This window comes from Thunnus albacares, chromosome 1, assembly GCF_914725855.1.
Source record: "Thunnus albacares chromosome 1, fThuAlb1.1, whole genome shotgun sequence".
Classification (NCBI taxonomy): domain Eukaryota; kingdom Metazoa; phylum Chordata; class Actinopteri; order Scombriformes; family Scombridae; genus Thunnus; species Thunnus albacares.
The window spans coordinates 35,100,979-35,128,220 of record NC_058106.1 but is presented as its reverse complement, the minus strand read 5'-3'; the positions used below and the strand labels follow the sequence as shown (position 1 = coordinate 35,128,220).

General features: G+C 39.8%; 1 protein-coding gene and 1 long non-coding RNA gene across 3 annotated transcripts in view; one reads left to right on the top strand and one right to left on the bottom strand.

Moving 5' to 3' along the window:
- Positions 1-27,242, top strand: part of LOC122985504 (Golgi apparatus protein 1-like) — a 28,776-nt gene continuing 1,534 nt past the window's right edge. Inside the window, exons 1-25 of one of the 2 annotated variants that reach the window (XM_044356222.1) lie at positions 1-380; positions 9,589-9,618; positions 11,552-11,638; positions 12,048-12,263; positions 13,730-13,933; positions 14,736-14,807; positions 14,912-15,098; positions 15,246-15,463; positions 16,211-16,332; positions 16,516-16,617; positions 18,243-18,396; positions 18,555-18,572; positions 19,635-19,772; positions 19,957-20,043; positions 20,175-20,237; positions 21,303-21,416; positions 22,124-22,212; positions 22,486-22,603; positions 23,819-23,911; positions 24,107-24,244; positions 24,342-24,465; positions 24,606-24,748; positions 25,725-25,826; positions 25,958-26,065; positions 27,041-27,161. In XM_044356222.1, coding sequence (XP_044212157.1) covers positions 42-380; positions 9,589-9,618; positions 11,552-11,638; positions 12,048-12,263; positions 13,730-13,933; positions 14,736-14,807; positions 14,912-15,098; positions 15,246-15,463; positions 16,211-16,332; positions 16,516-16,617; positions 18,243-18,396; positions 18,555-18,572; positions 19,635-19,772; positions 19,957-20,043; positions 20,175-20,237; positions 21,303-21,416; positions 22,124-22,212; positions 22,486-22,603; positions 23,819-23,911; positions 24,107-24,244; positions 24,342-24,465; positions 24,606-24,748; positions 25,725-25,826; positions 25,958-26,065; positions 27,041-27,161 — 3,187 coding nt within the window. In that variant the 5' untranslated portion in view covers positions 1-41. The remainder of the gene's footprint in view (positions 381-9,588; positions 9,619-11,551; positions 11,639-12,047; positions 12,264-13,729; positions 13,934-14,735; positions 14,808-14,911; positions 15,099-15,245; positions 15,464-16,210; positions 16,333-16,515; positions 16,618-18,242; positions 18,397-18,554; positions 18,573-19,634; positions 19,773-19,956; positions 20,044-20,174; positions 20,238-21,302; positions 21,417-22,123; positions 22,213-22,485; positions 22,604-23,818; positions 23,912-24,106; positions 24,245-24,341; positions 24,466-24,605; positions 24,749-25,724; positions 25,827-25,957; positions 26,066-27,040; positions 27,162-27,242) is intronic. The other variant, XM_044356230.1, reaches the window with a different exon arrangement.
- LOC122985516 lies at positions 24,134-24,650 on the bottom strand. Its single transcript, XR_006404135.1, has 3 exons — positions 24,560-24,650; positions 24,324-24,383; positions 24,134-24,225 (listed from the first exon to the last, which is right to left on the bottom strand). It is a non-coding gene; the product is annotated as an uncharacterized LOC122985516 (long non-coding RNA).

Below are 27,242 nucleotides of genomic sequence, written 5' to 3'. Positions count from 1 at the left end.
TGCTGCAGTCTCATTAGCGCGAGCTCAACAGTGGTGTGAAGATGGCGGCGTACAGTCGCTCTCCGCTGCTGCTGCTGTTGTCGTCAGTGTGTCTCTGCGGCTTCGGCTCCGTCTTCGGCTTGAAGGCTGCCAGCGGCCCGGCCGACCCACCCAACCCGCCCGTCATCAGAGCCGCGGATCCCCCGGGCAAGGATGCACCTGCTGCCGCCGCCGTCGCTGCCGCCGCCGCCGCTGCCGCTGGGGCCTCACAGCCTCGAAGGGCGACCGGCTGGAAGCTGTCGGAGGAGGAGGCCTGCAGGGAGGACCTGACCCGGCTTTGCCCCAAACACACCTGGACCAACAACCTTGCCGTGCTGGAGTGTCTGCAGGACCGCAGAGAGGTAAGCGGCCGCCGGCACAGCTGCCTGATCCGCTCCGGTCCCGGGAGGTGTCGGGCATCAGCTGGGTGTGTCGCCCCGGTGGGTCAGACTCACACCGGCTGTCAGCAGGACACTGATGCAGAGGTGACCATCTTCATCACCTGCACCAGTGTCCCAGTTACACTAGCTGCACTCACACACACATTAGAGTAAATTAGGGCTCCAGAACAGCTCATGCGTATTTTCCTCCAGATTTCACACCTTTCTGACACTCCAAAAACTACAGAAAACCCCAAATTATCCTGTTAAATTAAGCAAGATTACTGTGGAGTAACTTAAAGTCCCCCTCCACTCAAAAATATGTTTTTCTTCTTGTTGCATTAGTTGGATGTTTGAGCTTCACTGTGCAGAATGATGTATGTGCAGAGTTTGTTTTTCACATTCATCTGCTGAAAGTGCAAAAGTTTCTCTGAGCTCATTGAAAATCCAATTCTAAGAGGCGGGCTTACGTGCAATGATTTGTGACATCCTGGTCCAGTAACTTACACAAGTGTGATGTGGAAACTTGAAGCCTCTCTGCTGGATCTGCTGCAGCTCTGTTGTCTTCTGCTGTATTTGCAGAAAGGCTGAGGAGCAAGTCTACTGAAGCATTTAAAACACAAGCTTTACATAATGAAAATCAATAAAGTCTGCAAAACTTATAATCTTGAATTTGCTTACAATGCAGCAGTGATGGTTAACTTATTTGCTTTTTTTTTGTCCAAGATTTTTGAGGCCTGATTGTAAAGATACTGTATGGATTTAACGACTGGTTGGCCTTGGACCAGGTAGTTAAACCATTGGTCTGGAGGGGAACTTGCTGCAGACATAATGTCAGATGAAACATTTACTCAAGCAGTGATTTGCAGTTTTTATGTTCTTTTCATTTTGTGAAGCCGCTGCACTTTTACTTTCTTGCACTATCGAAAGTCCAATCGAGTCCAGAGGCCTATATAATCGATTAGTTTGACTTATAAACAGTATAAATATGGTCCAGTAAAAAAAAAACTTTCATATGTTTGTCAGTGTATTAAAAGACCTGTGAATGAGGGCTGTACACAGGATTTTAGAAAAAAATATATATATATTTTATTTGTCGTCAATTGACTGTTAAGTTAGATTTAGTTAGAAGTGTTATTTCCCAACATGAAGCTCTAAACGCTTCTCTTTAATCTGCCAGGAAACAAATTCTGGTGGAAAAATAATCAATTTTAAAGTAGAAACGGATGAATTGATTAATCAATGGACAGAAAATGAAATAACGACAATAATCAATTAATTGTTTGTCATTTATGAAGTGAAATCACTAAACATTATCTGGTTCTACAGCTTCTCAAAGGTGAGGATTTGCTGTTTTATATCACAGTAAACTGAATAATTAAACTGTTGATCAGACAAAACAAGTAATCTGAAGAAATCACCCGAGGCTCTGGAAGCCTGTGATGGACATTTTCAATATTTTCTGACATTTTATAAATTAAATTATTCAAATAATTGTACAAATAATCAACAGATGAATCGAGAAAGAAGAAGAAAGAATCATTAGTCGCAACATTAAACAGTATTTCTTTCTTTCTTACTTCTTAATTCTAACAAACCTTAAAACAGAATGAAATATTTTCAGTCCTGCAGCTGTTAAAGCAAAGAGATTTTATTGTTATGAGTGTTTATTTTTCTTTCTGATGTTATCTCAAGATTAAAATCTGTTTTTTTGGAGAGTTTCCTGCCACCAGTGACAGAAAGATTATGTGACACAGAAGCAGCATATACAGGAAGAGAAGAAAAAGCAGAAAAAAACATAAAAGAAAGGAAATAAAAACTCCTTCCTGAAGTGACTTTTGTCACTATGTTCTAAAATTGCATAAACGATTAACTAATTAGTCTAAAAAGTAAAAGTAGATTCTGTAAATATGTGTCAGTTGCAGGCCTTGAATCATTTATTCATGCATTTTTAATTTTAAAATATCAAACCCACTTTTATAAAAACAGTGGTGGTGAGAACATCTGGCAGTGACGTCGTCATAGAAACTATTTCACTGTAGAGTTTGAGTTTGGTTTGAGGTTTGCAGACTGTACAGCACAGACCTCAGCGTGGTTTATAAATGTGCCTCACTGAACTAATTATCAACCTGAGTAAGGTTCAACATGAGTGCCTGCGTGTGTTCAGTCATCCAGCCGTCACATGACTGGCGGGGTCAGGTGAAACCACAGACGTTTATGAGGCCTGCTGCTCTCATTGTTTTACTTGATTCAAAAAATGAAATACAAACAAACCGAATGAAAATACTGTTTTTACACACATGCATGCACAGATTCATTTGGGCTGTTGTTTTAAATGAGATCAGTGAAATATGTTTTTCCTGATGTAATCATTCCTCCTGTTCATACTGAGCATTAGAAGATCCCTTCATAATGTACTTACAATGGAAGTGATGGAGGACAAAATCCATAGTCCTCCTTCTGTTTCTGTGCAAAAATGTATTTAAAAGTTAATCTGAAGCTAATATGAAGCTTCAGTGTCCAAATGAGTCAAATCAAGTAGATATCTTTCAACGTTACAGTCTTTTTAGTGTCAAAGTCCCTCTTTTTGTTACTATACTTCCACCTGCAGCTCAACAGGGAAACACTGTCCGAGGAAACACAAAGATGCTAAAAGATGCTAAAAAGACTGTAAATGTGTCAGATATCCACTTGATATGAGTAACTCAGACTGCTGAAGCCTCATATAAGCTTCACATCAACTTTTAAATGCATTTTTGTGCAAAACGACTGCATGGACACACTGTGGATTTTGGCCTCCACTTACATTTGAACCACATCTGAAGGGGATCTTTTAATATCCAGTATGAACAGGAGGACTGATTACAGCGAGGAAAAACCTCTTTCACTGCTCACATGGACACCTGACACTCTTGATAAATTGTGAACCCGCCCTTTAATGTGTGAAGTGCTTTTGTTAAAACAGACTTCACATAAATCTGCCGTGTGTGTGTGTGTGTGTGTGTGTGTGTGTGTGTGTGTGTTTACTTGTGTGAACTGTACTGTACAGACCGGTTGAACCATAACGATTTGACAAATAATCATGTCGTGTGATCACTGCAGTCGTCTCCTCTCTTCGCCCTCAGAGGTTTGGACTCTGATCTTTTAGAGGAAGACATCAGATGTGGTGATGACAAGCATGGTGACCCAGTTTAATCTGTCCGTTTTTTTTTTTCTCTTATAGCTCTCTCTTTCACACACACTCCCTCCTCCTCCTCTTCCTCCTCCGGCCCTGAGCGATGCAGAAATTCAGTTACTCTGCACGGAAGCCACTTTTAGCTTATCACGGGTATTTTGGTATCTAACTGTTGGTGAATAATTTAGTACATGTATGCCAAAGATATGTTTGATGTAATTTAGAAGCAGTGTCTCTATTACATAGTTTGAAAAATGCTTCTTTTTTTTTTTTAATGTCTTCATGTTTTAAAAGACTGCTCCGCTTATTTAGCATCACACTTCTACAACATTGTCAGACTCACAACGGACAGTTTAAAGATAAAGATCAAAGCCGATGCAGCAGAACCAGAGATATCATCTTCTTTTTTTTTTTTTATTCCACACATCGAGGCCTCATGCGAGAAGCACTCATAGGAACAGATTAGTTGTGTGAGTGATTCCTCGGATGTTAAACTGCAGCTCGACTCGGCTGGCGGAGGCAGACAACCGTGAGGTGATATTTCAGGTTTTATTTTCAATCTTTTAGTCTTCAGCTCCAACCGACGGTGACTGAAGTGACATCGCTTGAGACAATTTATCAGATTTCACACAGCTTCTTCTGGAGACACGGTTTTAAACATGTGCAGTAGGACTCCCCAACACCTGGAAGCACACACTGATGTAACATCAGCTGAGAAATATTGGCTAATACATCATATTTGGAGCTAATAAAAAAAAATCTCATAATAATGTTTCAGCCTCAACAATCAGGCATCGACTGGGCCTCACTCTGCACGATATAAACACTCAAACTATCACTTTAATCTGATTTAATTTGATTTATTTATTTATTGAATGAGACAGTTTGAAACATTAAAGATGCACTGCACCAGAGTTAGCTTGAAGCTAATTTGCTTCTGTAGTCCCAGACAAAAAATATACAACAGCGAAGAACAAACAGTAAGAAGCAAAAAACAAACAACGCCCCCCCCCCCAAAAAACAAACAAACAAACAAAACAAAAAAAGACCCCACACAGAACACACTATACAAAATACAAAGCTACACACGGCACATCACATACACCCACAATGTCAATTAGAAATAATGTAAACTAAACTCAGCTGTGTGACTCAATGGTTCACAGAGAAAGCTGACTGCCCAGTTAGTGCTGCAAATAATTGTTATTTTCATTATCAATTAATCTGCTGATTATTTTATCGATTCATAGTTTTGTGTATAAAATGTCAGTTTGTGTAGAAAATAGTGAAAATTGCTTGTTTTATTAAATTTATTAGAGCCCATGGTGACGTCTTCAAATATCTTGTTTTGTCTGATTAAAAGCCCAAAATCGAAAGATATTCAGTTCATTATCATGTATGACAAATAAAACAATCAAATCCTCATATCAGAGAAGCTGAAACCGGCAAATATTTGGCATTTTTGCTTAAAAAACAGCTTAAACGATTAATCAGTTACCAAAATAGTTGCATTAATTGATTAATTGACTAATCATTGCAGCTCTAAAGTCAATAACATGTATGTAAACACACTGAGAGGATGTACACGTCTGTGTTAACCGCGCTGTCCCTCTGAGTCTCACCTGGTGTGTTTTTCTGTATTTCTGGTACCCACCACCATGTTGTCATCATCCTTCCTTCTCCACCATGTTGACGTCAAACACACACACACACACACACACACACACACGCACACACACACACACACACATATGCTCCCTCCTCCTCCACGAGCTCTGAGCGATGCCCTCTTTACTGAGATAATTACATCGCTTCAACTCTATAACAGCTGTGGCCTCCTGAAGAGGTAAATGGCTCTTATAAATCTGCTTCTTCTCTAAGACACACACACACACACACACACACACACACACACACACACAGCTGCAGCAGCAAACACTAGCAGAGCCCAAAGCAAAGCAGCGTGTGGTCATTGTACAGTGTTTGAGAATTTATTTGTGGTGGTCTAAATCCCCCAAAAATCCGACACTTGAGAGACCGTCGGAGCGACATCAACGCTGTAGTTACAAGCTAACTGCTTAGAGAGGAAGTCATTTTGCCACCGTGCAAACACGCCCGTGGCCATGGACGCTTTCTGTTAGTGGTCATTGAGTCAGTCTGTCACTTACTGACTCTGGATTGACTGTTTGTAAGGACGCCGTGTCGAGAGCAGAGCAGTTGGAGACAGAGGAGGCTGTTTTCTGTCGCTGCAGCTGTTTATTCTGCGTCCAGTGTTTTTCATTTCGATTCGCTGCGGTTGTTTCACTACATACAGATGTTGGATATCACTTCAGTTCAGCTGCACTTGCTTTCAGTCACAATATCATTATCTACATGAGACTTTTTTCACTCTTTTCTCTAATATTTGCCTTTTTTCTTGTGCAGTTTTATCTCTTCGGGTCTCTAGATGTTTTTAAAAATGAAACAATTTGATGTTAAAGTTACTTTTTATTTAACCTTTATTTCTACAGGGTAGGTTTCCTGTTTACAATTAAATGAAAGCACAAGGAAAGTAACAAGGATGGACAAACACATTAATAAAACAGGAATAAGAGAGGATAAAATGCTTGTGCAGCCTGCTCAGTGAAAACTGTCATAAGCAGGCAGAAAACAATGATGGTGGTTCTCGGCCAAGACGTGAGACTTACTCGTAAAACTTGCAAAACAATAAGTTTATCCCACTTTTGATTAATTTACTTACTAAATATGTGATCCTTGCTGTGTGATGGAGCAACTCTGCTCTGTTTCCTGGAGGGGTTTATTTTTATAAAAGTGTTATAGTTTCTTCAGAACATTACAGCTGTGATGTCTTTATTCCAGGCAAGGAAAACCTGCTATCGAGGAGTGATTTACCACGTAAATTTCTGTTTAGTTAGTTGGAAATTGTTATTTTGCAATCGCAATAATTAACACAAATTCAAGAGCTTTGGGAAATTACAGCAACTTTTCCTCATGAAGAGGACAAATCAACAATCTGCTTGTGATTTGGACCAACTGTCACATTATGTGTGGTGGTAACTTGTGTCAACGCAGCATGCATAATGCATTCAGCAAGGATATAAATGGAACTCAAGTGCAGTATTTTCTTTTTTATATATAACTCTGAGCCCATGGTTCTCATGTTCGGGAAATAAATTGAAAAATTAGCAGTGAAATATGGTTTCTGTGATGTGCAGAATGCTTTTTATTGAAGGAGATGATTACATATGATTCTTCATTGACATTATTTTCCTTTGCTAGTTCCTATACAGCAAAAATGACACACAAAACATCACAAATTGTATTGCAATTTTTAAGAAAAGCTACTTCAAAATCAAAAATTTTTTGCCACAATAAACACATAAAAAAATCAGGAAAATAAGCTTATCAAGGTGACTTTAAAGCTGCATTAATAGATTTTTTGTGGCCACTAGGGGGCAGCAGCTGTTATGGTTGCTTATTTACACATCCAGCAGAGACAAAACAACATTATCATTCATTTGCAGTCATACCTTTTTATTCATCTGATGAGTTCAAGTCCAATATTCAGTCTATTTTTAAGTAGAGAGAAAAATGAGAAAAATATTGGACTCTTTAGCTTGTTAATGCTCTGTTTTCCTCACCAGCTAGTCGCTAACTTTGTGCTGTCGTCGGTGCTATCGGGTGAAATTTCTACATCGCAATATATATATCATGGAAAAAAAAGATATCGCAATGTCAGTTTTTTCCTGCAGCCCTATTTCACACTGTGAACTTTTAATCCCTGACGCTTTGTCTTCAGCATCATATTAGCCTGAGGTTTTGTCACATTAGCACCGCCCCCTCCCCAAACACAATTAGTCTCTGTTATCACTGCAGTTTGATCAGTTTAGTTGATAAATCTGGTCTTGTCTCAGAAGCCTTTGATCTGAATGGAACAGCTCTACTTTAATTAATAACTCATAGTCTTACTAATTGGTAATTTTTATCTTTCCTCATTACACTTGTTCCTCTGTCTCTGAAACGTTTAGTGGAAATGACGGTTTGAAGTCAGAAGAAGGCTTTTTGTCTCTGTTTTCCCGTGGGCAGAGCAGAGTTAACATGAAGTGCTTTCATGTCTTTTTCACTGCAAAGTGGTGTGAAGCTGTAAGAACAGCTTCTCCAGCTGGGTTCCTCTGATAGTCGAGGACGTTGTGGGAGAGTCAAAGGAGAACTGTCACCGCTGCGTTCGTGTTAAACTGCTGCGATTTGGGCAAAAAAACAAAGCTCTGGTGTGATATTGGTACTGTTTTCCTTACGTGCCCTGGATCATCTTTTCAATGCAGTACAGGAAATTCACTTTTTATGAATTGGTCACATGAAAAGATTGATAGCAATTTAAATCTTCCTGAACAGAGATATCTCAAGGATGTGATTAGCCTAGCTTAGCACAAACTGGAAGCTAGCTTAGCTCTGTCAAACGTTTAAAAAAGTAAACTTTCCCACATCTGTAGTATCTTGTTTAAATGTGTAGAAATATATATGTAAAAATAAGGCATTGTGGTTTACATTGTGGTTGACAGGTTCTAATTATGATAGCAAATAAGCTGCTTGCTACAGTAAGAAGATATCATGTGCATAAAGCAGCTTCTTGGAGTCGTTTTAATGCTTTTCCCCTCAGGCTGGAGCTAATCTCGTCTTTGTCTGCAGCGTCCTCGACTCTGATTCTGTCTAATGTTCAAAAATAAAGACACTGACACCTCTAAAGCTCACTAATTAACACATTATATCTTGTTTGTTTAATCCGTGCACAAACAGAAATGTAAAAAATGACAGTTTATAGCTTTAGGGGGAGTGACGAGCTGGAGCTCCTTCAACAGTTTATCCATCCGCCCAGTATTCCCGTGTAGAGACGCATATGAAGACGTCACCTCGGACTCTGAGAAAGCATTTTTCAGTTTTATAACATTTTAGACAAAAATCAGTGTAGTTTTTCTGACTGTAGTTTGGCTTTCCTGTTGTCTCTCTATGATACTAAACCTGCAGACCTCTCAGTGAGGATCAGACGTCTGGAAGCTGCAACCAGCTGACGTTTATACTCCTCAGTTTAACAGGTAAAACAAATGAGATTCAACATGTGGACTGGTGAGCTGTAGAGCTGTTTTTTAGGTCTATTTTTTCATTTAATAGATTCATACTCAACATTTGACTCAGCAAAATAAAAATGAAACTAGACTTAGACTATAGAATTAAAGGCCGTCTGTCTTTTTCATTCATAAAACTATTATGCAGTCAACCTAAATGTCTATAATATTGTGACGCAGGACACCAAAAAGTAGATTGCTTGGCTTTTTACTAGCACATTGTATGTATGGATCACAGACATAGCGAGAATCACACGCCATCACTTCCTGTATATAGACTTCCTTCCAGGACTTCCTGTCAGGTAGCTCCCTCTAGATGACACCAGAAGTCTCAGGATGCTACATCCCTCCCTTCTCAGGTCTGCAGACAACACTCACTGCAAGAGAAAATAAGACAACTTAATCAACATTGTACATAATTCTATATCGCCATGCTGCTCTTCATCACTTCACCAGTTAAACTCTGGACTGGATGGACGGCCATCTCATGATATTCACCTATAAAGTTTCCAGTCTACCTCACGTCTCTTCTCTCATTTAAATCTAGTAACTACTTAACCTCAGATATCTCAAATGTTTCACACTAATGTACGTACATTAATCTTCTCATCTCGATCTCACAAAGAGAACAAATGAGTGTGTTTTCTAAAATATTGAAATAATCCTTTAATACCAGGTATAAGCAGAGTTGGTCTCGAGCACCAAACAGTTTTTACCTTGAAGCATCGTGCAGGAAGTTTAATCACACATTCGAAATGTCAGGAAGCAAAATATCCTGACAGGGAATCCAATCAATATCAAGATGTTTGTTTTTTATTTTAGCTGCGTGTGTTTTATAAATGTTTGAGGAAAACAACCTGTTGATTTTTCTCTCTCTGTCTCTGTCTGTCTGCAGGAAAGTGAGATCGCTCCTGACTGCAACCATGTGAGTATTCATCACAACACACACATACACACACACACACACACACACACACACACACACACACACTGAACATTTTTATTAGATAATTCAAAGAAGAGACAAACAGGAAATGGGAGAGTTTGATCATTTTTTTTTTGGTTGTTGTTGGCTGAGGTTGAAGGTGATAACAGTTACAGCCTGATTTCTAAAAAAAAGTGTTGCATGGTGAACGTGGTGCATCACGTTTAGTGTCAGAGTTAAAGGTCAATAATTAACAGAAGAGCAGAACATTTTTCATTTGTTATACCAGCATAAGAACCCTTGTAGGGTAGTTTAACAGGATTTTGCATAACACAAACACAAGGATCTCTGCACTACATAAATTTCCCCTTTTAGCTTTTAGCTCTTCACACTGGATGATAATATCACTATATTATATATATATATTATAATTTGTTCCAACACTTACTTGAAGACATACAGGATGATTCTTGTATGTGAAGGAAAGATTTATGGCTGCAGCTTTCCATCAGATGGAAGTATTACAGATGTCTTACAGATGTCTTACAGATGTATGATTAATCATATGTCCCTTTACATGAGAATGACAAACCCTTAGAATTTGAAATAAAGCTCTGTAGGTTTGAACTGAAGAGATTTCCTGAAGACAACTTCAGACATCCTCCTCCGACGTTCGGTCTTCTTGTTGTAGTAAACGGTTCCTGAAGCTCGTCTCCAGATGATAAACCTTCAACGTTCAGAGTTCAAAGCAGTTAATGGCAGACAGGTTTATGAAACACCACAAGGTTAATGGAGTGCTTGGACTGTCTTTATTACAGCACTGGAAAGCACTTGGTGCAATTAACATGTCACACACACACACACACACACACACACACACACACACACACACACACACACACACACACACACACACACACACACACACACACACAGAGACTCTCTTGTTTTGTCGTCGTGCTATTTTCTGGGCGGCTTGACTGTCAGTCGCTCTTATCTGTGGCCGCTGCAGCTGGAGCCTCGCTGGCAGGAAAACAATGAACACATAAATAAAGAAGACAGAAAGAAAGAAAGAAAGAAAGAAAGAAGTGAATCTGAAGGAAAAAAACAAAAAACGACGAGGCATTTGGAAACTTCTTTATGTCATTAAAGAAATCCACAATGACTTTTTGGTTTATTAGGATGCTGTGAGATGATCTGCGAGATCGGCTGACGGACTTAAATTGATCTGTATCAGTCGATGTCAAACGGTACAACATATTCTTCATCTACAGCATTTTGAGTGAGTGAACCAGGGAGTCAGACCTTGTAAATTTAAAAATAGACGAATCACTTTGCCAGGATTTTAAATCCAAGGTCTCTCAGCTCTGTTACCTCACATATTTTATGGTTTATATATTCAACTGATCGGTTATATTTTCTGTAAAAACAATTACAAATGTTTAAACGCTGCTCTAAAACCTTCTCTATACCGACGAGACTAAATTCTAGCAGTAAAATTATGTCAAAATTAGATGTACTGACTCTAAAATATTGTAATCGCCCATTTAAATGCACCTTGTTTCATTTCTTAACACTTCCAGGTTATTCCCACATAAATATTGTATATTTTTATGGGCATATCGCACCTTTGAGCGCTGCTGTTGTGAAAACAGTGTCTGAACTTGTGTGTTTTCTTTGTGTTTGGGATGAAAAGATACTTGTGTTAGTCTTAATCAGTTTTGAGCACCTCATCATGTCTCATCATCTCAGCTCTAATCACTTGAGTGCATCCAGGTCTCTGCATCGCAGCTGGTTCCAGTGTTTACAGTCCTTTCATTTCCTTTCCGTTGCTGAATTAGTTTAATTTCTAATTTCAAACAGATCTGGATGTTATTACTGGTGTGTGTGCGTGTGTATGAAATGTAATGACTCCCTTCCTTTTCTCCATCAGCTCCTGTGGAACTACAAACTCAATCTGACCACTGATCCAAAGTTTGAGTCGGTTGCCATGGAGGTGTGCAAGAGCACCATCACCGAGGTCAGTCTGCACCGCGAGAGAGGCTCGGCGTTCAATTTCCTGTGACATTAAAAGGAGCTTCCTACTGCGGGGCTGCAACTAACCATCGTTTTCATTATGAAGTGATCGTTAAGTCAAAGTTTAAGCTGAAATATAGTGAAAACTTATTATTAAAATTGTTGCAGATTAATTTTCTTTCAATCGATTGACTAATTGTTGCAGCTCTAATTTCACTAATAAGTATTTTGTAGTGATTATATTCACAGTTAGGTGTAAGAATCAAATCTTTAAGGTCATTATTTTCTTCCATAGGAGTTTTTCTTTATTTTTTTAATTCAGTTTAATACATTTAGTCGTGTTGAAGCATCTGTTGTCAATGAATAAACATCATCTCAGTCTAACGCAGCGTCTGACTCCTTGATGCTTCCAGATAAAGGAGTGTAACGAGGAGGAGCGTGGACGGGGATACCTGGTGTCCTGCCTGGTGGATCACCGCGGCAACATCAGCGAGTACCAGTGTAACCAGTACATCACCAAGATGACCAGCATCATCTTCAGCGACTACCGACTGATCTGCGGCTTCATGGACAAATGTAAAGAAGACATCAACAGCCTGCGCTGCGGCAGCATCAACGTAGGACACAAGGTGAGGAGTGTGTGTGTGTGTGTGTGTGTGTGTGTGTGTGTGTGTGTGTGTGTGTGTGTGTGTGTGTGTGTGTGTGTCACTCTCTGTCACACTAAAACTGCAAAGAGGATTCTGATGATTCAATCAAAGGCTCAGTGGTGTTTGGTTGTACATATTATGCTCTGAGTCATCTATAAAACTGTAATTTAGTTGCTTTTTTGTAGCTTTCAGCTGCATCTCAGTCTATCAGCAGATGAAGTTTTCTCCCTTAAAAGCTAGAATTTGGATTTTATTTAGTTTTTTTTTCTTAAATCCAGTTGTAGGTTCTTTCTTTGTGTTGGCAGCAGAGGCATCACTGTAAACTGCAAAACATCTCTGTAGGAGCCGTTTTTCGTTGTATGCACTAAGGATGTGCAGAGAGCCCAGTATTTGTATTTGTATCTGTATTTGTTGAGGCAGCAAAATTATTTGTATTCGAATAAAAGTGGAAAGAGGTTTTAAAAATCCTGTTTTTGTTTTTATTACACTTTTAATTTTAGAAAATTAAAGTGTTACAATAAGCGTTCATGAAGTGTTCCCTCGGGAGAACACCTCCAACTCCAGGAGTGATGTCCAAAATAAGGAAATGTGCGTCATGTAGCAGGTGGATGTGACTCCCCTCGTTGAGACCTGCTGATGGATGTAACAGCGGAGCAGAGGAGAGACACTGAGATAGTGATGTAACCGACGAAAACAAATAATTTTTAAAATATTTGTATGAAACAAATATTCATTTAAAAAAAACACTATTTGTGCTTTGCTGAATAGCGTATTTGTACTCGGGCACACCTCTAGTATGTAAAGTATACAGAGTATTCAGATCCCTTCACATTCTGCTCACTTTATTGTGTTGTAGATCTGATTTAAATGTCATGTGAAAACATGTTAAAATCAAACACTCTCATGTACTAAAAGTATTCAGACCCTTTGCCCCCAAATTATGCTCAGGTGCATCATGTTTGCTTTAATTATTCTTGAGACGAGTCCACCTGCAGCGACCAGGCATGAAAGGTCTGTGAGGTGACTAAGAACCCAGCGGTCACCAGAACAGAGCTTCAGAAGTCACCTGCTGAGTCTCCCAACAGGTTCTCCCATCAGTCAGGCCTTTGTGATAGACTGGCTAAATGGAAACAACTATAAAGTAGAAGGAGCATGACAGTCTGTTTGGAGTTTGCCAAACAGCATTTAAAGGACTCTGAAAGCATCAGGAAAAAGATTCTCAGTCTGATGAGATAAAAATTGAACTCCAAACACAAAGCCCTGCTCATCACCTGGTGAATAGCATCTCTACAGTGAAACATGGTGGTCACACAGAACCATACGGAGCAACTCGGCACTGTTTTTGTTTTCATGTGTAGCAAAGAGTCACCACAATCTCAGAGTTTTGATTGAGTTATTACATTTGATCGAACCGTCTTTCATCTGTTGTTGTTATCTTTCCTCGTTAGGACGTCCACTCGCAGGGTGAAGTCATCTCCTGTCTGGAGAAGGCGTTGGTGAGGGAGGCGGAGCAGCAGGATCGGGCTCATCCAATCAAAGAGGAGTGTCAGAGGGCGATCCTGCGTGTGGCGGAGCTGTCGTCGGACGACTTTCACCTCGACCGACATCTTTACTTCTCCTGCCGAGACGACCGCGAGAGATTCTGCCAGAACGTGAGGAGACGCCGCCGCTTACTGCAAATTTCCATTCATGCTACCACAAACGAATGGAAATTTTTACCACAATTTACTGTTAACACTAGATTCTGGCTGTTGAAAAATAGACAAATCAGAAAGTACTCAGAGACTTTATAGTGTACATGACTCATGTTTACAGTCTTTATCAAAATACACACAGTGACAGATGTTTAATTTCAGTTTAATTACAGGAAGTGCGTTAGTGAGAAATGTTCAAAAAGCCTTTTGTTTCAATGTTTAAAAAATCCTGAACCAGCACCGAAAACCAGACTCTCGTTTCTTGGCCAACGTGTTACTTTCCCACCAGATTTTATTCAAATATGTTCACAGTTTTTTTGAGATGTTCTGTTAACAGACAAACAAAAACATGACCCCGTTAAATAATGATTAATTACCTTGTTTTTTTAAACAAACAAAAAAATCTAATGTTGCTACTGCTGCTCTTAAAGTGTCTCTAATATATTAACAGTCTCTGTTCTCTGTGATCTTTTGAAATTAAAATACATTTTTGTAAATATGGTGGTTGGATGAGTGTGAATATAACTGATAATTGTGATTTCACTTCATCTTGCTGCTGGCATCTGTTGATTCTCAACTAGATTTATTGATTAAAACAGTCAGATAAACTGCTGCAATTTACTGCTGTAACAAACAAAAATGAGTAAAGCTAACAGCTTCCTGCAATGCTCTGATATTATTCTAAGTATGTTTGAGGCTAATTATGGTCTTTTAAAACGATATAAAAGTGTTTCTCCCTTTTTGTTCTTCGTCTCCTCAGACTCAGGCAGGAGAAGGAAAAGTCTACAAGTGTCTGTTCAATCACAAGTTTGAAGAGGCCATGTCAGAAAAGGTACCACCGACTCAACATCTACCCCCCGCAGGAGGATTATCATCGACTCCTGAACTCAGGCGGTCTCGTTCGGTCACTAACGCTCCTCCTCCTCTCCTCCACAGTGCAGAGACGCTCTGACCACCCGCCAGAAGCTGATCTCTCAGGATTACAGGGTCAGTTACTCTCTGGCTAAAGCCTGTAAACTGGACCTGAGGAAGCAGCGCTGCAGTCTGGACACCAGCCTGCCGCGAGCCCGCGAGGCCCGACTCTCGTACCTGCTGCTGTGCCTGGAGGCCGCCGTGCACCGAGGTGTGTTTCCGTTCACTCTCATCTCAATCTGCAAAAGAAAATGACGTGTATCTTCATAACATTTAGATAAATAGGATATATAATTACGTTCATCCCTTGTGTCATCAGAGCTTAATCGTGTCAGTGATAATTTGATTTGGCGTGCAGGTCGTCCGGTCAGCGGGGAGTGTCAGGGGGAGATGCTGGATTACCGGCGGATGCTGATGGAGGATTTCTCTCTGAGTCCGGAGATCGTGCTTCACTGCCGGACCGAGATCGAGGCTCACTGCTCGGGCCTTCACCGCAAAGGCCGAACGCTGCACTGCCTGATGAGAATCGGACGCGGCGACCGCAGCACCGCCGTCGACAGCGTCTGCCAGAGCGCTGTAAGTCACTGTCGTCGTGCCGCTTCGCCGTGGAGGAGATACAGACGGCTGAGAGGAAAAACGGAAGCTGGAATCATTGAGTTATTATAGTGATTTACTACTAGAACTACTTTTAGTAGATAGACATTAGTCTCACCAGTCTAGTGCAGAAAAATGTGTTTTGCTCTTAGCATGAAGTCTGACAAAGCTCAGTGAGGTACGCTCAGGTTGGTTAGAGGCTCCATTTCTCCGTAGTTGGACCAATCACAGCAGTTTTGGCAGAATCAGGCTTTAGTGCATATCTACTACTTTAGATTGTTTACAAATGTTTGTGTATTTCTGTAGTATCAGACAGTACTGTATCATTTATATTAGGGATGCATCTAATGACTATTTTTATTATTGATTCATCTACTGATTATTTTCTCGAACAGTCGTCTGTGTAAATGCCTTTTATAATTCCCCAGAGCCCAGGATGGTGTCCTCAGAATCCTTGTTTTGTCTGATCAACAGTCTAAAACCCCCAAATTATTCTGTTAACTATGATAAAAGACTCAAATCCCCACATTTAAAACAGTGTAACCATCAAATGTTTGGTATTTTTACTTGAAAATTGACTAAAACAATTATTCGATTATCAAAATAGTTGCCAGTTATTTTTCTGTTGATCAACATTTAAACTGTAACTTATATGAGGAAACTGTAACAGACTGTTTATCACTTTTCCTGCTGTTGACATGTTCTCCTGAACTTTGTTTCCCGCTGCAGCTGCAGACTCTGATTCAGTCCGCCGACCCCGGCGCCGACTACCGCATCGACCGAGCTCTCAACGAGGCCTGCGAGTCCGTCATCCAGACGGCGTGCAAACACATCCGCAACGGAGACCCGATGTGAGCTGGTTTAAAAAAAACACACACATTACATCACCATATCTGAATTATGGCTTTAAATTATGATCAGTGATTGTTTTGATCATCGTTAACAGCTCATTGATAGATTATTATACATTTCTAATGTACACAAGTTCATCAGCTGGTGTGTGTGTGTGTGTGTGCGTGGGCATGTGTGTGTAGGATCCTGTCGTGCCTGATGGAGCATCTGTACACAGAGAAGATGGTGGAGGACTGTGAACACCGACTCTTGGAGCTTCAGTATTTCATATCCAGAGACTGGAAGTAAGTTTGTTCTCTGACGCTTGAATCCATCAACTAATGAGACGATTTAAATAACTTCAGTTAGTTGATTTTAATGTGACAATTTACACAGAATAACTTATACCATTTGTTAAAAAAAATTCTTCTTAATGACCATTAAACAATAGAGACCGGAGCCAAAGTATCAAAATTTAACAGAATTTATTTTCTTGTACAAGACGGAGCGTTTCACAATGCAACACACAGGATGAGGTTACAAAGAAAAAGGTTCCCAGAGGAGCGACTATAACGGGGTTTTATACACCTTAAGTGGGAGTTACAGTTCTTTTCTCAATCTATCAAATACAGACTTATAGATAACGTCATGTTGCCCAACTGACCCCCAGATGACATGTCTCATCCTTTCTCCAACGAATTTTAATGTCTTCATCTTCCTCTTTATAAATATAATGCTGAACTCCCTTCAACCTCAGCTGATAAGTCTGCTGATGTTGCAGAGTTGCAGTAAAACAGGAACAATTCATCATGATCTATGTAAAACAGTAACACTCATACACAGTGTAATCATAATTTTTTATAAAATCATTATTGGCATGACATAAGTTCATTCTTGACTTTGGAAAAAATAACATTAATTCAAGGTCCACTTGCTAGCTTTTCAGAAGCTTTTTACCACATCTCACAGTCTTCATGAACAGATGGAGTTAGTAGTATTTTGCTCTTTGCGTTACAAGTCGTTCATATTGAAACTCTGTTGTGAAAATTGATCCAACGCAGTTGTTTAATACCACGTTTGCCTCAAAGTTCCCGGCATTAGAGTTTATTTTCTTAAAGAGAGACAGTATTGAGTTATAACACTAATCTATACATGAAAAGAAGAATTTAAAGTGTCTATAATCTATATTTTTTTTATAATGTGTAAAAATATGCAAATGTCAGTGTGTAATGTGTTGTGTGTGTGGTTCATAGTGATGAACCTACAGAGAATTATCAGTGACTCTGCAGCTCCGTTCGGCTTTACGGAGCTTTATAGTGAGTTTCAGCTCATTGTTTATCTGTCAGGCTGCAACTTTACTGTTTTGCTTCACTCTCAGCACTTAAATAGCATCATTTTGGGCTGCAGCAGACAGCTGTTTTAGAAAAAGCTGTAACGGCAAACAGACACAGTTAGCTGTAGACTAGCTGGTGAACATATTGGAGCTTTTAGCAGCTAAAGAGCCAGATATTTCCCTCAGGAGTTGGTAGAGAGCAAAAGTTAAAAGAGTTAAAAGAGAGTGAATATTGGACTTACATTCACCAGGTGAACAGAAACACGACTCCACATGAATGATAATGTTGCTCTTTAACTGCTGGAAATAAGCAACTATTTGCTAACAAGTTCAACATTTCAACTTAAAAAGATGGATATATGTCAGTGTTGTGGTTATAACTTGTTTCTGCTTCCCCCTGCTGGCCAAAACCTTTAAAGTATTTATTTACCTTCTTTTCCTCAGGCTTTAATAGCTTTTTTTTCTTCAGAATTCAAAATTTGAATCTCAGAATATTGAAATAAATCCCCAAAATTATGACTTTATCTTCATACTATATACTATATTTTCTTTACAAACTAAACAGTAAAGTGGAGGAAACTTCTCTGTGTCTCTCAGACTGGATCCCATCCTGTATAAGAAGTGTCAGGGTGACGCTGCCCGGCTCTGCCACACACACGGCTGGAACGAGACCAGTGAGCTGATGCCGCCCGGCGCCGTCTTCTCCTGCCTCTACCGCCACGCTTACCGCACCGAGGAGCAGGGACGCCGGGTAGGATTTCTCATGCTGGATCACTGTCGCTGCTTTAATCGCAATTTTGACGTATTTTTCTTCTTCAGGATTATTTTGTCAGTTCGGTGTTGTAACTCTGCATTCTCCTGACAGCCGAATCAGCAGGTGTAACTCTTTCATATTTCTAAATTTAACAGGTAAAACATTACGAGGAGGTAAGTGGTCGATGGTTCACCTCAATCGGAATTGATCTTGGTGAAGGGGTAAATTGATGATGACGATGAAAATGACACAATCCAGTTTGAGATGAGGTTTTAATTTGTGCTTGACTGAAAGGCTGGGGTGATTTGATGTGGTTTGTGTGTGACTTCCTCCTCCACAGCGAGGCCGAGCAGTGCCAGTCTGTCTGTCTCTGTCTGCTTAAATATAGAGGAGCTTACCAACAACAGCAACTAAAATCACACATTTAAATTTTGGTGGTTTAAATTTTAATAGACCAGAAAAAAATAGCTTTGCATGTTATAGCTGCAAACATGATTCATTATTTTCAATTTAAATTTTACAAAAGACTAAAACTTTACTGCTCTGGCGAATCAGAACCTGGTCTTAAAGAGACAGGAGCTAAAACAGCCTGTTTCACACAGATACTGAACTGATGTGCTTCAAAAGACCAGTATAAGATAAATAAGGAGGTTTTTTTAATTGTAATTCATGCAAAGATATTCCAGTAGAGCCCCAGAATAAAAAAATAGACCTTGAAATGTGCAGAATATGTCCCCTTTAATGTTGACATGAACATGATTTCATGCTATTTACTAGCTGGACACTGATAACGATGCTAATATGGCATGAACGCAACATTAGGGGACAAGAACAGAAGCACAAACAAGAGTCGATATTATCGACCGCTATTAACTTATCATGTATATATCAATATTGGTACATATGTTGGCTGATAAGTAACAAAACATGGTACAGAGAAATGTTAAAGACAGGTTTGAGGTGGTTAAGAAACAGAACTTTTTGGAAAAAATGTCCCACTCTGTACACATATTGGTTACTATTCTTAAACAAATATAAGGGATTCGTATCAAAAATGTTTGTTTGTGTCTTTATATTAAAAAAAACCCAAAATAATCCAAGATATCAACATCATATTAGTCTCAGAAACCCAGTATCTGTTTCCAGTACAAACCTATATGTGTGTGTGTGTGTGTGTGTGTGTGTGTGTGTGTGTGTGTGTGTGTGTGTGTGTGTGTGTGTGTGTGTGTTTGCAGTTATCTCGGGACTGTAAGATGGAGGTGCAGAGGATTCTCCATCAGAGGGCGCTGGATGTGAAGCTGGACCCTGAGCTGCAGAAGCGATGCATGACGGACCTCGGCAAGTGGTGCAGCGAGAAGACGGACGCTGGACAGGTGGGACGGACAAATGTTTTCACTGCTGCTGCAACTGCTTTAACCCACTGATTGATCTTTAAGCGCCCTCTGTTGGCTGTTTGATTCATCATCATGGTTCTTTTTACATCAAACCTTGAAAACTTTAGAGGAATCTTGTTTACTTGCTGCTGACATTTTCCCACATGTGTGTTTGTGTGTGCAGGAGCTGGAGTGTCTGCAGGATCACTTGGAGGATCTGGTGTCTACCTGCAGAGACGTCGTGGGCAACCTGACAGAGCTGGAGTCAGAGGTCAGAGTTCACCAGTATTAACCACAATAAATAGTCACCTGAGTAGCTGAGAGGTGTTGATGTATGATATGAGCGTTTCTTCATGTCAGCTGCATATTTTGAACTTTGTCTGTTTCTGTTTCACCGTTCAGGACATCCAGATCGACGCTCTGCTCATCAGAGCCTGTGAACCCGTCATCCAGGGCCACTGCCACGTGAGAACTTCAACCTTTTTACATGTGTACACACAACGTTTTTGACTTGACATGGTAAAGCCCCTGTACACTGTACTATTTTGGGTCGTCTGAGATGAAAGTTGACAATCGTGAGAGAAACGTGGTGAAATCTTTGGTCGTCAATCCATAACGGACAACACCATGAGATACGTCCAATGACAACCGATTTGGAGCTTTGGGAACTGAAGACATTTCAGAAATTTAAGACCAAATTCTCACATCGTGACTGCTGCTACGACGTCCCACCTCTACAAACCAACCAATCAGAATACAGCATGAAATGACACATAATACACTAGCTGGTGTGACGTTTCCTCAAACTGATATCTGACAGTCTGACACAGAATTTCATTATCAGGTTCTCACACAATGTGACCTGCAATAAACTTACACCGTCGTTGTTGCTGCACAGCATAAAGGCGCCATTACTCAATGGTAATTTTAAAAAAACAACAAATTTTTAACATTTCTGGACGAAATAGTAAATCCTTTTCTCTGTTAGTTATGGGAATGACATTCTATCCACCTGGTACCTGGACAACTATTGAAATTTTGATTCCTTATGTTTTTGGTGAAAGGTCACCAGTATAACAAAACCATTCCTTGACAAATATTGTTAATTAATAAATATAAAAGAGCTCAAAAAGTAGACTTTCTCCCCAGAGGACGAACCCCTTTTCCATTCAGACACTTCATACTACTTAACAAGATATAATGTCATAATCTCATAATCCAGCAGCTGGATTGTGATTAAAATTTGCTGATCATTGTCTGCTCCCGATGGTTGAACCTTTTAGATTTTAGTGACCCCGTGACCTTTTTTCTGGTGCCACTCACAGGACAAATAATTTGTTTTTCTCCAAAACATTCGTATTGTGAGGTTGTAGTAAGGCAAGGCATGTTTTTTTTTTTATTTCCATTATATTTTATTTTACTTGACTCCAGTTCTTTAGTTCTTCAAGAATCTAAAGCAAGTCCAGTTATTAACTTTGCCCTTCTGGATATGTAAATAATAATATGTGTGTGTTTGTTTGTTGGTTGTAGGATTTTGCTGATAACCAGATCGACACCGGTGATCTGATGGAGTGTTTGGTTCAGAATAAACACCAGAAGGAGATGAACGACAAGTGTTCAGTCGGCGTTACACACTTCCAGCTGGTCAGTTACAACATTTGTCTCTTTCTTGCTCTGTTTTTCTCCCCAATCTCACCATAAGTACTTTGATAAATTAAAAATTTAAATCAGAAATCACTCACAAACAGCAGTTTACATTTTTATTCACTAATTTGGGAGATAAATCCAAATTAATCTGCTCTTTTCTTTCCTCTTCAAGCAAGTTTTTAGTCCTGTTTGTTCCTTAAGTTGCAGGATATCTTAAAAACTTGTGAAACTAATCGGACCGAGGCATAAATAATTAGTTTTTGATTAAATTTGATTAAATCTTGATTATGCAACCTTGACGGAGGTTTGTTTCGTTCACATTGTGTCATTCACACATCTTTACTTGATCTTTCTGTAAATGTTTTACATTAGATCACAGTTACAATTAATTTCAAATGATTTTTATTTAAAAATACATTTTATTTTGCCCACAACAAATAGCTAACAGGGTTTTTCGTTTAAAGAAGTAACCATTCAATCAAAAGTAATTTAAACAGCTGGTCTTTCACCTCGTAAGAGTGTGAAACTTTAATTGTCTCCTTTGGGGAATTAAGTTTCAGCAAATGACAAAAGAAAGAAAAAATGAAAACTAGTGAAGAAGAGTTTCAGAGGTGACAGACGACGCTGTTTTGCTCTGCTGCAGGTGTTTCTGTATAATGAGGGACATCGTTAAATCTCCGTCTCTCCCTGTGTTCAACTTACAGATTCAGATGAAGGATTTCCGGTTCTCCTATAAGTTCAAGATGGCCTGCAAGGAGGACGTTCTGCGCTTGTGTCCAAACATCAAGAAGAAGTGAGTCATGAAAACATCCAGAAAACTTGAAGCGTGCAGAAAAGGTTTGACGTTTTGGTAAATACACTTATTGGCTTTCTAGATGAGAAGAAAGTGAATACGCGTATTTCCCAAAAATGTTGAACTACTCCTTTAAACTTTCTAAGCTCTATTTTTTCCTCTTTGTGTCTCTGCAAAACACTTTGTGAGCAACAGTCAAAAGTATTTTATGCATCCGGTAAATCTGATTTTAAATTGACGTAATTAACACTTTTCATGTCTGCGACCCTTCAGGGTGGACGTCGTCATCTGTCTCAGCACCACGGTGAGGAACGACACGCTGCAGGAGGCCAGAGAGCAGCGGGTTTCTCTGAAATGTCGTAAACAGCTGCGGGTGGAGGAGCTGGAAATGGTACCGCACACACACACACACACACACACACACACACACACACACAAACACACACACAGCCTCACTGACTCACTGTCACACATCTGAAATGAAAGACATTTAACAGTCTGTCAATACTTGAGTCCAGATTAGTTGTGCAACAGGTATCCATGACAACACGGTACTTATGTCGCATGATGATGTTAATGCAACCGTTCTGGTCCTGATAGCACAAACATACTAATAAAAACAGGGCACATGATGATCAAGCTCCAGCATCATCTTCAAACAAGATGCATTTCTTGTTGCTAACAATGCAGATGTTCACTAGTTGACAGTTTGGTGTTGTGCTCAGTCCTCATGAAGTCTTAATTAGCCACATTAGCAGTATTGATCAACAACTATTGGCTGGATTGGCACAACATTTTGTTCATACATTCACGGTCCAACAGGATGAATCCTAGTGATCCTCTAGCGCCACCATGATTCACATTTGTGGTTTTTGGGTGAAATATCTCAACAACTATTGGATGGATAGGCACCAAATCTGATTGAATTGTAATAACTTTATTGATCTGGCGCTAGTTTCAATTTGTCCAATACTTTGGTTTATGATAAAACCTGCAAAACTAACAACACTCCCTCCCTCCTCAGCTCTACTTTTTGTTTAGGGCTAATTAGCAAATGTCAGCATGCTAACACGTTAGCAGGCATGTTGGCCTGCTGACATTAGCATTTAGTTTGAAGCTCCACTGTGCTAAAGTGCATACAGCCTCACACAGCTGCTAGCATGGCTGTAATATCAGCTCTACAGTTTACTGACTGTCATTAAGAACCAGCGCATGAAAAATCCAGCAAATTATATATTTCCTGATGACTTAGAAACAGATCAACAAATGAAAGACTTCATGCAATTGTCTTGCAGTCCAATCACGTTGTTTTTAACGACCAGCTTATGGACCAGTTGGCGTCCATGTAGGTGCAGACTCCATGCACCAGAACTTACTCAAAGCAAACTTTAGACCAGTGTTTTGTGGTTGACCCCACAGTTGTTTTCTGGAACGCACTCAAATTTGTTAACAGACTTCATCAAATGTGCCGTACTCCTGGAGAAATACTGTACTCTTTAACAGTTTCAGCAATTCTGTTTGCTAGTAAACCTTTTAGCTTATGTAACACCATGAAACCTTGTAGCTACAGTGCTAGGTTAAACTCCTCCTTCTCTTCTCCTCTCAGTCGGAGGATATTCGGTTGGAACCAGAGCTGTACGATCCCTGTAAGTCTGACATCAGTCGCCTGTGTCCCAACGTGGCCTTTGGTAACGCTCAGGTAAGAAACATCAGACTGCAACCATATGAGGACATACAGAAATGTTAGAAACATCAGAACCACTTCTCTTATCTTTCCTCCTGTCCCTCCCTCCGTCTGATCTTTTTCCTTCTGTCCCCTCTTCGTCTCTCCTCTCTTTTCTCCGCCTCTCCCCTCGTCTCTCTGATCTGCGTCCCTCGTCTCCTTCCTCCTCAGATGATCGAGTGTCTGAAGGAGCAGAAGAAGCAGCTCAGTCAGCGCTGCCACCAGCGGATCTTCCGGCTGCAGGAGGTGGAGATGACCGACCCCGAGCTGGACTACCAGCTGATGAGAGTCTGCAAGCAGATGATCAAGGTGAGGAGGAGGAGGAGGAGGAGGAGAGAGAGAGAAAAGATCTGTGATGTAAGACAGGAAGTGGAAGGATGTCACTGACTGAAACTCTCTCCTGCAGCGGTTCTGCACCGAAGCCGACGCCAGAAACGTTCTTCAGTGTCTGAAACAGAACAAGAACAGCGAGCTGATGGATCCCAAATGTAAACAGATGATCACCAAGAGGCAGATCACCCAGAACACAGGTACATACGTTCATAAAAAGTCTGGAATATGCAAATACGAAGCAAGATTTCATGAACCTGATCTGACTCAACCAAACCAGAATCCACCGTTCACCTTACTGACACCTTCATCGTCCTCCCTCCTCTTCCTCCTCCTCCAGACTACAGGTTGAACCCGGTGTTGAGAAAAGCTTGTCGAGCCGACATCCCCAAATTCTGCCAGTCCATCCTGAACAAGGCGAGCGAGGACAGCGAGCTGGAGGGTCAAGTCATCGCCTGCCTCAAACTCAAATACGCAGACCAGGTTAGACCTCGATTACATCACAGTCTGTCTCCTAAAACCTCCGCAGGAGACGGCAGGACGCTTTAAAACTGATTTATTTTAATTTGATTCAAACCTGTTAAGAATTTGCAGGTATTTAATGGTTAATTATTTGCTGCAATTCAATACAAATTATAAGAAAAAAAATGAAAAGTGTTAAGTTGGTTTAGTTGTACTGATTCATTATATTAATTTGCTGAGATTCTTAAACAATTGTCGAATCATATAGTAGTATCTCAAGTTGTTTCTTAAAAACTCTATAATGAACACATTTCCTGTTTACTACCAAATTACAGTTACACAGCAGCTACTTTTAGGAAATTATTGAAAAAAAACTAATATATTAATATATCATTTGACACACAAAACTTCACTCTGAAAACTGAGTTTTTTCTGTCAGTTAAAGAAATGTCAAGAGTCTAATTTATTAAGCATCATCTGCTAATTAACAGCTACATATGAACCCAAATATAATGAATCAGCACGTTCCAAGTAAACCAACTTAACATTTTTGCAGTTTTTTCTTATAGTTTGTATCAAATTGCACCACCCTCTCCTGTAAAATGTCAAAAAAAATCTACTGTTAAATATCTATTATATTAAGGGACCTGTAAAAGTGTTATCCAAAGCTGCAAATAAAAGATGAGGATTTTAAAAAAGGCATCAAATCAGCAATAAGTGAATTTTGACCAAAACAATATGGGATAAAGGTCCAGTTGATGAGATGACTAGTTAAAGATCTACACTGGACTCAGATGTATAGTATAGTCAATGTTGGACTCATTTTCAATTAAAATTTTAATTTACTTGTATTGGTTTTAAAGCGAGGCACTCCTAAATTTATGTTTCATGATACTTTTTTAAATATGTACATAAAAAGCATAAAAGAATCATGAAATATTGTGTTGTTATTGTTGTCGTGTTAAATTGTGTGTTTCCTGGCTGGGGTTTGGTTCAGAGGTTGTCTCCAGACTGTGAAGACCAGATCAGAGTGATTCTGCAGGAGTCGGCGCTGGACTACAGACTGGACCCACAGCTGCAGATGCACTGCTCAGACGAGGTACACACACACGCACGCACGCACGCACGCACACACACACACACACACACGGTCATTATTTATCTGTTTCCACATCCTTGACGTCTCCTCGCCTCCCTTCACGCCGTCTGTCCTCCTGTTTTCTCCTCCAGATCTCTAAGCTGTGTGCGGAGGAGGCAGCAGCTCAGGAGCAGACAGGTCAGGTGGAGGAGTGTCTGAAAGTCAACCTGCTGAAGATCAAACAGGACGCCTGTAAAAAGGTACAGTTACATCACGCTGTCTGCTGCACTAGTTCATGATTACTTTACCAAAAGCATCTTTAAATATGATTTTATTTTCTTGATATGTATTGAAAATATTCAAACAGTACATGGATGGGTAGATAAGATGTTTATATGTTTTTTCTTGTATCAAAAAGTCAAAGCTCACATATGTTCATAAGCAGACTGCAGGTTTCAGGTCATCTTACTACACTTTTAAAACAGATAAATAGACTGTTTGAGTTAGTGAATTCATCACATTTCATTATTTAAATCTTATTAAAGTTGCATTATTATATTGTGGTAATGCAGTTACTGCACCAACAGGGACTATTTATAAAAACATCCTTCCATGTTGGTGTGTTCAGGTGTCTGTGAACTGTAGGAAAAATATTTTACATGATCGACAAGCCACTAGTTTGATTCAGGAAACAACCACATGATATTGTAAGCATCGATGGACATTTATTCCAAAGGTTTTAAATGTCTTTGTATTTATTTTTCCCTCTGTGATGGATTGATGGATTTTTAAATGTATTTTAAATACCACAATGAGGCTCAGCTTACTCAATGAAAACAGACCAAATCACAACACCACATAGATATTGATGCTAAATTTTAACTTTTTAACAAAAATATCCAAAAGCAGTCTAACATGAAGTCAACGATTTTACAGATGCGACTTTATTTTTCATCTAACATCAAAAATGGTTCTGACACACTGCCTCTGTGTTTTATAAGTGGTTTTACTTTTTTCCTCTTTTCCTTACTCTTGTTACTTTGGTGAATGCTGATCTGTAACATAGTCGTCAAATATAACAAATATTATTAAGGTTAAGAAAGAGGATTCACCACCAAAAATGTCCAGCATGTCTTGCAGATTGGACTCCATCACTTCAGATGATTCAGTCCAAAAGGTTCTGGTGTTGGTGTGGAAGCTCAGCTTTTTTTTTTGTTTGTTCTTCTTGTGTGCAGGAAGTCCTGAACATGCTGAAGGAGAGTAAGGCAGACATCTTTGTGGACCCGGTCCTCCACACAGCCTGCGCTCTGGACCTCAAACACCACTGTGCTGCCATCACTCCCGGCAGAGGAAGACGTGCGTGCTTTCACTCGTTTTATTTCACATTTTAGTTGTATATTGTCATGAAGATGTATCATCTTGCTTGCGTTACCTGTG